The 11,340-nt window shown below is 44.7% G+C and overlaps 1 protein-coding gene across 1 annotated transcript; it reads left to right on the forward strand.

The window, feature by feature from the left end:
* The first annotated feature begins 274 nt into the window (after window positions 1–274).
* SELENOT (selenoprotein T) lies at window positions 275–9,024 on the forward strand. The gene is made up of 6 exons (XM_075031183.1): window positions 275–471; window positions 1,879–1,989; window positions 3,078–3,204; window positions 4,677–4,764; window positions 6,244–6,395; window positions 8,292–9,024. Exons 1-5 carry the CDS (start codon window positions 329–331, stop codon window positions 6,366–6,368), a joined length of 594 nt encoding a protein of 197 aa, XP_074887284.1. The 5' UTR covers window positions 275–328; the 3' UTR covers window positions 6,369–6,395; window positions 8,292–9,024.
* Window positions 9,025–11,340: the final 2,316 nt, after the last annotated feature.

The following is an 11,340-nucleotide window of genomic DNA, read 5'->3' on the forward strand; positions in this document are numbered from 1 at the left end:
TTTCCCCCCCTTTTTTGGTCCCTTTCCCCGTGGCCGTTGAAAGCGGAGCCCCCCCAGGGCGCGGGCCTGCCCGGGCCCTCCTCCTCCCCCACCACGGCCGGGGAGGACCGGCGCGGGGGGCCTTCACCCACCGGCCTCCCCCGGCCTCCGGTGCTCGCCCACCGCCGTCGCCTCCTCGCCGCCGTACGGAAAAGCGGGGACGGCCCTCACCGCCCGGCGCTGGCGGCGCCGCGGGGGCGGGGCCTGGCCGGCCTCACGTGGCCGCCGGCGCCTGCGCGGAGCGGGGCGGCGCTCGCGTGACCTTGGTGCGGCGGCGGGCGGCGGCGAGATGCGGGCGGCGGTGCTGCTGCTGCTGCTGCTTCTGGCGCTGGCGGCGGGGCCGGGCGGCGGCTCGGCGGAGCAGGGCGGCCTGCCGGCCAAGAAGCTGCGCATGGCCTACGCCACCGGGCCGCTGCTCAAGTTCCAGATCTGGTGAGGGCGCCCGGCAAGATGGCGGCGCCGGCCGGGCCGACGCCTGCGCCCCCCCCCCTTTCCCCTTCCCTCCCTCCCCATCCTCGCCGTGGCGGCCGGGCAGGGCCGGCTGCGGCTCCGCTCGCTCCTCTCCTCCGCGGAAGGCGAGCGGCCGCGGGCCGCCCGACCCCGGCTGGGGCGGGGGAGGCCGGCGGGAGCGCGGCCCCGCGGTGCCGGCCCTCGCTTGCCGGGGCCGCGGGCTCCCCTGGGGCGGGGGTCGGGGCCGGGGCCGGGCTGTGGGGCGCTGGCGCCCGGCGGGCCGCGCTTAGAGAAAAGGGCTTTGCAAAAATGGCGACCCGCGGTAAAAACGCCGTTTCCGGGCCCTTTTGGTGTAAGGCGAGGCGTTCTAGCGACTGAGGGTTACGGTTAGGAGGAGCTGATGTTTTAGCGAAGACCGCAGTGGAGGGGTTTCGTCTGTTTGGTTGTTTTTTTAAGGGCTGTGTTGCTATCGGTCGGGGAGATCAGGCACCTTTACGTGGTTCTCGGAACATTACCGGTGGCGTCAGCTGCGGGGAGCAAAACCGAGGAGCAGGAGGAAGGGCTGTGCTAGTCCTAGCACATGTAGCTTGTTTGCAGGGGAAAAAAAAAAAAAAGAAAAAAAAAAAGGGAGCCTTCAGCGCCCGTCACCGTGTTTTCGTGGCGCTCCGAGGGCCGCCGGGCCGGGCCGGGCCGGAGCCGCCGGTGCCGCCGCCCTGGGGCGTGGAGGAACGAGAAGGTTCGTTCGCTGCGGTTCCCGGAGCAGAGTCTGGTCCGGGTTGTGTCAGGCTGATCTGCGAAGCACCGCAGAAGGCTCGGGAGAAAGTGCTTTGTTTGATTTCTTTTGCGGTAGGCTGGGTAATTTTTATTTCGATTGTTACAGAGGCAGCTGGTAGAAGTGTGAGCCAAAGTACAGCTCTGCAATACTTCGCTCTTCTGTGGTTAATCTGGTCACCCGTGTGGAGAAATAACTGGGAGCGATGTTACCTGTCTGTCGGCAGTCCCAGAGAGGGTTAAATTTGACTAGTGAGGAATTAAAACGGCATTGTGTGAAACTTTTTTTTTGGACACAGGGCAAGGTGATACTCAAGCTGACTAACTTGGCTTTTTAGGGGGGAAACAAATAATTCCTTGCTCAGTGGAATTGACCAAAACGTTGTGTCTGTGCTAATACGTGAAAACAAATTCGTGTAAAACCAAGTGCCCAGCCAGCTGTCAGGATTTTTGATGTGTAGCTTAGCGGCAAATCAGTTTTCTTCTTTGGCATGAAGAATTCTAGTTTTATTTTAAACTGAATGGATTACGAACAGTGCAATTACTGGTGTTGCCAGTTTAGCAGCAACTTTAACCTAGAGCATTCCAGTTTCAGTGACAATGTCTGTCTGCATTTAGTGTCTCCTGAGGCTACAGGCGGGTGTTTGAGGAGTACATGCGGGTTATTAGCCAGCGGTACCCAGACATCCGAATTGAAGGGGAGAACTACCTTCCTCAACCTATATATAGGTAAGCAAATGACTGGCAGTACACATTCTCTTTTTTGTAATATGTAGGCTCAGCATGGTGAGTTTTGAATATGTGCATTTTCGCTTAAATAATATTGAAAATGAGAACTTAAGGGTTTTTTTGCATTATGGTTACATACACCTTGGTTATCTTCTCCCTTCTAGGTAGCCACCTTAGTTTTCCATCTGGACATCCATATGATGAGGCCTGTCATGTTTCAATCTGAAATAAATTATATAATTAACTTCTTTTCACAGTGAATTTTTCCAGCTCTTCTTCGTGATGTATCTGGATGTAAACTCACATTTGTTGCTCAGGCTTATGCCCTTAGTGACAAATTCCTGTAATAGGTTAAGGCTGCAAAGGAGGGAGGAGTTTGTTTTTAACATCTTAAGTTAGGGGAGAGCTGACCTCATCGGAGAGACTACCAGGGTGACCTTAACTATGGGGGTGGGGAGGAAGCCCAAAGAAATTTGGAAAAAGGCAAAATGAAAATAGTGTTATTTCTATTATTTAAACCATTGTGTACATGCTAGAGAGCGATTCCATAGGTGCTGTGGTGGCTTCTGAACCACTTCTTGACCTAATTACCGTAATAATTACAACAGTAAGAATGCTACAGGATCAAATACCTTGGTGTCAATTTGCTCTCTGATTAAAGGTTTAATTCTTAGAAAAAAAACTGTAGGATTTTCTGCATCTGCTGGGAAGATGCTTTACAAGGAAGTAGTGCATGTCAATTAGACATGTCTCTATAATACGGAACAACTTCTTTAAGAAACTGAATGTATTATCCAGTTTAAACACGTATAAGTGGAAAGCAAATTTCTATTTGACGTCTGCTTAGGAAAAAAAATGTATGCGTGGTGTACACAATAATATCCTTCTGAGGATGCGTGGGTTTGTTCGTGTGTGTTGCTTTTTTTTTGTTTTTAACAGATAAACTTGGTTGAGAAGTTTTGTATTTTCTTTGAAACACTTGATTGTACACTATCAAAATGCTGCTAATTAGGTGAATTACAGCTATATAGTGGTGAAGTAGTAACTATGAACCTTCTAAGTCACTTTTATGTGTTGTCTTTTGATAGGCACATAGCATCCTTCCTGTCTGTCTTCAAACTAGTATTAATAGGCTTAATAATCGTTGGCAAGGATCCATTTGCTTTCTTTGGCATGCAAGCTCCAAGTATCTGGCAGTGGGGCCAAGAAAATAAGGTAAACAGCATACTTAATTCTTTTATTTTGAAAAAGCAGTTTTAGAATGACTTCATGAGAGTGCTCTGGGAGTACTTCACAATTGTTACCACTTTTAACTTTCACACACTGCAGCCTTAACAGAACTTTTAGGCTTCTATAACTAAATACACTTGAGAATTTAACAGTAGCGTAATTATCCTTAATAGTTGTGCTTCATGTTTTTGACAGACCCAGCTTTGATTCTCAGCATTTCTTTCGAAGCTGATGACGCTGCAGAGGGGCAGTGAGGTTAACATTACTGACAAAGATGATAAAAGATTTTTTTTTTATCTTTTTAGGGCTCAGGAGTAGAGTTTCAAGCTGGTGTTGTTGGCGTTACAATTACAGCTTCCCTTTTCTATTGTCTCATAACTATTTTGCAGTTGTTGCTTTCATGAGACTTTTAATAGATTAGGCATGCAATTAGATGGTGGTTAGAAAAATCAAATTGAAATTTTGTGGGTGTTTTTGCAGAACATACTCAGGCATGACAGCCTATGCTTTGTGGGATGAATATCCCTGTGAGTCAGTACTGATGGTGCTAAGAGATTAATGTTGTTGTCCTCTGAGTTATAGTAACCTTATTCCAGATTTATTCTACTAAACAAAAGCAATAAATAAGTTTATTAACTTTTATTTTATTGGTGCACAGATCCTCAAACTGAGCTACCCAGTGCAGTGGGTCTCTGTCACCAGTCAGTTTGAATGTACAGAAGCTGTAATATATCCTGTTCAATTAAATGGGCCAAATACACTACCAGGCTAGGCTGCCTGCGGTACGTCTGTGGTCTGTGATGCTGTAAACAACTAACTATCTCCCATGCTAAATTTTTTGGTATTGTAGTAACCGTGTGAATGGGGCCTTGTGCATGAAAAGGGAATTATAAAGGTGCTGGTGATGGAGGGAGATGCAGTGTTGCTGAAGATTGCATCATTTCATCCTGAGGCACCAATACACACAGAAAATTCCAGATGATTAGCTTGAAGAAATGCTAGAGAGCTGACAGTTCTTGTGAACAAATGCAATTTGACTTGCTTTGCTGTTTGTGTCTAGGCCTGTGGTTCTTTGATCTGAAGTGTTACTCTGACAATGGCAGGCAACATGTAGAAACAGTTTGTGTTCCCTTGGCATCGTAGCCATGTACTTCTGCAAACTGGCTGTCAAGATGTACATTGATTTGTGGAGGAAAGGAGCGAGAAGATGGAACTTGGTTTGAATCAGGATTGTGAGTTGGGTGATTTCAGAACTATTTTGATACCTGTCTAGGGAAGGCAATGTGCGCAATCTTTTTAAAAAGAGGGTGAAAGATGTCTGTGCGATTAGATTACTTGCTAAACTGCAGAGGGGAATTCAAAGACACCTGCAAACTTCTAGCGCTTATTAAGAGTGAGTAAAATAAGCTGTGGCTCACACAGCTGAAGTATCTGGGATTCTCTCTGTTCTCTTCTAGGTTTATGCTTGTATGATGGTCTTCTTCCTGAGCAACATGATTGAGAACCAGTGTATGTCAACAGGTGCATTTGAAATAACTTTGAATGGTGAGCTGAGAGCTTTCTGTTTAAGGGAATCGCGTTGGGTTGCATGTGTACGCACAGATTGGTGAGAGCTGTTGTGTTGGGACAATGAGGGATGATGTTATGAAATGTGGTGTGTTTCAAAATATGACGGCATGCGGTAATCGCCATCCGTTTTGAAACTTCAGGTGTTATATATGACAATAAATGATTAAAATCATGGAAGTTTTATAAAGCAACCTGTACAGATGTCAGTTACGTATGTTTTAAAACAGCTATGTAAAAACTTATGAGAGGAATGCTTGGTCACTTGGGGTAACTGTATTATGTTCTTTCTTTGTGTGTGATGTGCATTAAGTAAAAAATAATCAACTAGGGAAGCATACTCTCTAGTTAATTAGATGCTTTCCCTATCCTGTTTCATGGTTTAGCCTTGGAATCCTATTGAATCCATTGCTATTCCCAGTTTCTCAGTACCAGTGGACAGCAACACTGATTTTTCAGGTTAAGAGTCTGCGGACCCTCTGCCTTCAGATAATTTTATAGTTTTAAAGAATATGTAAGCTTGATGGAGTACAGAATTCTTCAAGCTCTAGGTACAAGTATGTAATCTAGCTCTGTGCTTTATAATCTCAATTTATGGTTGTGCGGGATGCATTTCAATATAGTAGTTTCCAAGTCAAGTCATATACTGCAGAACCTTTTAAAGCCTGACTGTATTGAATCAAACTAGTTGAACTCTGTGCACTTCTAGTCCTAAATCTCTGATTAGAATTGGCAGCAGAGCCTTCCTAGGGGTGAACGGTCACATCTGGACTTCTGTAGGTTTCTTGGTTGCATTTTGGGACAATGTGGTTCCAGTCTGGCTTTTGGTTTATGTAGGTGACAGCAATTGTATTTTTCAGTGTGGGTTCATGAAGTGCTATAGCAGTGAGGGGTATTTGAGGCAATAAGTATTTGTCAACATCAGAAATGAATATTGTGTTTACCCTAAAGTATTTATGGACTGTGCTGCCTTTTATATTTCAAGGGGGGTAGGGTGGGCATGGAATAATGGTTGCAGCTACTTTGAGTGGAACCTTCCAAGCCAGGTCTTGGTAAGCAGAACTTTTGAGGGTCAGCCTTAGATGTTAGGCAGATTGAGATGAAAACTAATGAGACCCACAAGTTTCAAAGATTTAGCAATGGTTTAAAAACTCAGTATGGTATTCTGCCACTCACTAAGGTATTTTCAGACATTCTGTCAGTGGATATTTTGAACCTCTAAATCCATATGATGTACTTCTAAATGGAAGCATTAGACTCTTTGTTCTCCTAGTTGGACTGGGTTTTAGTATAGCTAGAGGGTTGAAGCGTTGTTGATCAGGTATTTTCCTCAGTATAAAATAGTACTAACTTGCATAGCTTCCTAGCTCTTTTGAATTTTATGTTTAAACTAGCCCTATGTGTTTTCCAACTCTGTCAATGTAATGGTGCTTTTCTCCCCTCTGTGTTTTGTGGTAGATGTTCCAGTGTGGTCTAAGCTAGAGTCTGGCCACCTTCCTTCCATGCAGCAGCTTGTAGAGATTCTTGATAACGAAATGAAGCTCAATGTGCACATGGAGTCAATGCCTCATCATCGATCATAGCCCCATCTATCAGCACTGAAACTTCTTGTAAGTCTTCTTCCAGTCACCAGCTGTCTGTTGACTTGGGTGTGAAGGACCGTATGTTGCAGATTGAACATTGTAATCGTATATTTGTTTGTTTGAAAGTGTTTTACTGGACAACCAGCTCTAGTGACCTTAAGTAAATTGACATGTATGATTTTACAGGTGCTGTTTTGGTGGGAGGTTTTGGGTTAGGGTTTGTTCTGCCTATTTCAAAACTGGAAGCTGGTATTCCTTTGGGCAGAAAAAGATGTGTTACTGCGTGCAGAAGGCTTAAGTTAGTGAACTGTATTATGCAGAGATCAGAAAACACACTGCATTGTGTGCCTTAAAATAGTCTGTGTGTGGAGGATTTCTCTATAACTTGTAACCTAGTTGAATTGCATGACCCTAGAAAGTAGAACATTTTCTTGTTCCCATCTGTGTGCTATACTGTTTGAAGCTTTTGCAAATACTCCTTGACACTTAGGAGCAGAGGGTTTGTATCCATGCTTATATATTTTATGACAAACCAAATCCGTGTTCCTCTGTCGCCTGTGGCTTTGAAAACATTTGGCTTACGGTTCTTCATAGGAACACTGATGTGCTACAAAAAGACTGTCTTGGTGCAAAAATTTACAGTTGACACTTAGGAAACCACTTAAGTAGTGATCTGTGGTGCAGTTTTTTGCACAGGAACGCTTTGGTTTGAGAGACTCGTTTCTTGGCTTTACCTTGCTGAGAGACAGCCCACTCAACAGGCAGACCCTGTGCTGCCATTTCTGTTGACTGATGTCCCGCAACTTGTCTTACCAACTTAAACTGATCAATTGGTCCCAGCTATAGCAGTTAATGACCTGGCACTGTTCGAACACAGATTTTCTTTGGAGCTCTGTTTAATATGATGCGGCTTCTGCAAGTTCGTATTTACATAGGCAAGAACGTGGCACATGGAGCATAATGTTTGGAGAAACCACAGCTCTGTCAAAGCACTGCAGGCAGTCTCACTCCTTGCAGGAAAGCACGTTCCCTAACCAGGGCTCGCTCTGCTGTTTCTTGCTGCTTCAGAGCTCAGTCTTCAAACCCTGCTTTTTTTCCCTATCGATCTCTCCCTCCACTGACACCCCTGTGGCTTCCTGAAGTAGGGAGAGCAATTTGGAGAGACTGCTACCTCAAAGTCCTCATGCAGGGAATGTGAGAAACAGTTGACTTTTGATTCCTGCAGGCATGTCCCATTTGTTCAGTTAAGTCTGGTTTGTCCTAGTAATTTAGCAAAAAAACCACGTTAATCGTGAAATAAATTGTTTTGTATTTTTTAAATATTTCTTGGTATCAAAAATATTTCTTAGTATCAAAAATTTTGGTGTTATCTGTACTTTTCAGATGGGCTTGCTGAAGCTCAGCGTCCTGTATGTATGGATTTAGAGGGTCTCAGGTAGTACTCTGTTGCAAAGTAGATTGATGTCAGTTTTAAGCTTACAAAGCATGCCAAGACTGTTCTTGTGTAGCATTTTATGTAATGGGATATGAGTTTAGAAGAACAGCAACAGAAAACACCATTCAGTTGTATTTCCATCCATGTGGGAAGTAGTGCTACAGGTTAGGAGAGTCTGATAGTGAGACTTAGTGACTTTGTGTTTTCATGTCTCCTTATCTAAATTCATGCTAATGATCGTCATTCTGATGGTATCCTAGCAGGCAGTCGCCCAGAATTAAATAATAATAATGCTCTCTTGGTGGAGTTATGACCTCCCAGGAGACAGTGCTTGTAATTCAAGTTTTATAATCCGAAGTGTACATAGCCTGCTGTTCTCCCTAGCTTACAGAAAACGCCTTGGCTCTCTGTTCTGGCAGTGTTGGAGATGGCTTGCTTGTTAATGCAGGAGAGTTTGCTGACTGTAATGCTTGTGTCTCCATTTCCAGGCATTAAGTGGTGATTTCCAAAGGCAGCGTGGCTCAGACCCATGAAGGCCTGTACTGAAGACAGCATGCTGTTAGTACAGACTGGATGCTTCTCTCGCAGCCACGTTGTGCCTCCTGAAAAAAACTTAATGAAAGACCTCTTTCAGTGCTGGCGTGTTTCCAGATACTGCACATTCATGGAGTGCAATAATACTGTATAGTTTTTTTAAGATGTCATTCAACCAGTTCATAGCTCAACAATGCAGGCATTACTAATTGTAACTTATTTTATATTCATATTTCACACAATGGCAGATTGAGTTGATACCTGATTTTTCCTCGGAAAAAAAAGTTTGTTTAATCTGTTGTATTTTATATGAATTTATGTTCTTTTTGTAGTTTAAAATGAAGTTATAGGCGTGTCTGATACTGTCCTAAACTGTTAAGTAATTGACAGCTGTCTATCAAATATCTCTAATGTGGTTAAAGCAGGTTTGTATATTTTTCAAAGTATATGGCAGAGTTGAACAGTGCATTATATACTAAATTATATAAACAAAATTATATGCAGAGTAGTTACATCATTTTGTGACTTCCGTAAAAATTACAATCGACTGCTCTTTAAATTGTGTTGGCCAGCTCAAGAGGTTTTTCCTTCACCATTCTGAAGAGGTGAAAAGCTGGGCCTTTCTACTGTCCTAAATAGAAACCAAGAAAGTTAATTTAAATAAAGAGTTCTCATTTACTGTGTGAAGTATCTTGTTTGAGTCGCTGATGGATATTCTTAAAATTGCAATTGAAAAAACGCATAAAAAGCCTACTTTCCAAAGTCATTAATCTTGTGTTTGTTGTGTCTAAGCCCCTAACAACCTCCGTGTTCTGGAAGGAACGCACAGAGCTTTGTCTTTTCCTTCGTGTGCTTGCCAAGTTCAGCTGCGATGAGAGTTCAGCTGCTGTCGTCCCGAGGGAAGGTCACTGTGTTAAAGGCAAGTCTCAAATGCAGTTCTCTTGCAGGAGCTGAGAATTTTCCTCAGTCTGGCTTCCCGAGTTGGTGCGAGCTGCAGGCTGCAGCCTCTGGTCTGTGGTTCTTCTTCACCATCGTGCCTCCTGACTGTGGCATGCTCCAGGCTGGATGGCTGAGTGGCTGTTGCTTGTGGCACCTGTGCAGGGAGGCTTGGTTCCAGCAGCACCTGCCTCCCACCCTGGTTTTTGTCCCTGCTCTGAGCTACAGGGTTTCATGCCCCTTGTAAAACCAGCTGAAGTACCTCCTGGATCCTTCTTACCAAACATGATCTCTGGAGGGGGAGGGAGATGTTGTCTGTTGGGACAGTAAATCAGATGAGAAGGGAATCTGCAGAGCCGTGACGAAGGCAGCTGTCACGGTTTGTAAGAATCGTCTTTGACCCTCCCCAAGGCTTTAGGGAATGATGTAAGAAATGCTTCAGGTAACGAAAGCTCTGTCCACCCAGCTGAGAAAAGAGTGGATGCCCTTTTTTACAGAGGTGTCGCTCATCACAACCATTAAACATGATGGCCTCAAGGCTGCTTTGACTCTGTGATGAAATCATCTCTAGGTAATTCAGGCCTTTTCTTCTGAAACAGATTATCCACACTAGAAAATCTTGGTTAGAGTTTTAGTTTCTTATTAATTATACACTTCAGACAAATTAGAAGAACGCACGGATGTGTTGCTAGGCTAAGATTCTCCATGAGCTGTTTGCAGCATCACCCTAGTGGTAGTTGCTCATGATCTGCTTGCTGCCCCCAATATTCCTTCTCTTCCATCTGAGCAAGATGGTTTATTGATATGTTGGAGTTAGGTATGTGAGAACCTTTGTTGATGTCCCTTAAATGCACCAGAAGCTTTTTCTGTTGGGGGGGCACAGGCTGGGCTGTGTTTCAGTCATATCTGTAATTGCTCTGAGTTGCAGGGTGTGCAGAGCAGACTGTTTTTATGGGTGGGACCAAGCCCCACAATCCCCATTCATAGAGCCCTTCCAAACAGAAAAAAATGGAACAATAAAATGGAAATAAAGAACCTTGATGGTCATTAAAGCCAGTGATACCTGCCAGCCTTCCTGTAAACCAGTTGCCAAAGGCCAACTGATGGCTTGGTATTTGTGATGCTTTAACCAGGAGAACTTGTTCTGGTTTGAAATCAGTGCTTATTAATGTCAAGTTTAAGCCCAGCTGGCCAGTTCTGCCTCACAGGGGTCCTGAGCCTGGAATCCTGCCTCCAGCAGTGCCCAGGGGGACGGGCCCCAGCGCCAGCGTACACTGGTATCCCCTTCACCCTCTCTAGCCTCCTGGCCTCCAGAAGCACTCGGCACAGAGTTTTCTGGGCTCTCTGTGCTTTCTGTGTATTCAGCAATCTGAAAGGGTTTCTCCTCCTTGAATCATCTTATTAAACGTGTCTGTCTTTTGTGGAGAAGGACAAGCGGCATTGCTGGGGTCAGCAGGAAGCCCAGATACCCATGTGTTGTCCTGGTGTTAAAATTGCAGTTTTTTGCTTTCCCCTCCTGCCCAATGCTAATTTGTAATTTTAACATGAAGGTGTAAAGAGCCTTTTATCTAAAAAAAGCCCTGTTTGAACACTTGATTGATTTCACCCATGTGCAAAATGGACATTAAAGAATAGATCTGAGGGGCAGATTCAAGCTTGTTGATCATGGCTTGTTAAGCACAAGGATAGATGATACAGGTCTGGTGGAGCTGCTGTGAGCTGGGTGCAGACTAGGGAAGGACAAAAAAATGGGTCTCGTGTTTCCTGCTGTGAGAGCAGAGAAAGGGGCCGTTATGCGTAAGCCATTTGCAGCAGAGATCTGTTCAAGTCTTATCTCGTGCTGGCGTAAATCAGGCGTAACCCTGCTAAAAATTGAAATTACAATGACGTAACAGGTCAAAATCAAACTCCCAGGTGTGATCTTCATCTTTCTAAATCAAAGATTTAGAATCTAGAAGACACCTGATCTAATCAATTTTCACCCAGGCCACCGTGCCCGAGCCCGCAGAGTTTCACAGGAGCTGGGCTGTGCAGCAGCAGGACGCTGCGCTGCCTTGGGCCCTGCGT

The sequence above is a fragment of the Buteo buteo genome, chromosome 7, assembly GCF_964188355.1.
Source record: "Buteo buteo chromosome 7, bButBut1.hap1.1, whole genome shotgun sequence".
In the NCBI taxonomy this organism is placed as follows: Eukaryota; Metazoa; Chordata; class Aves; order Accipitriformes; family Accipitridae; genus Buteo; species Buteo buteo.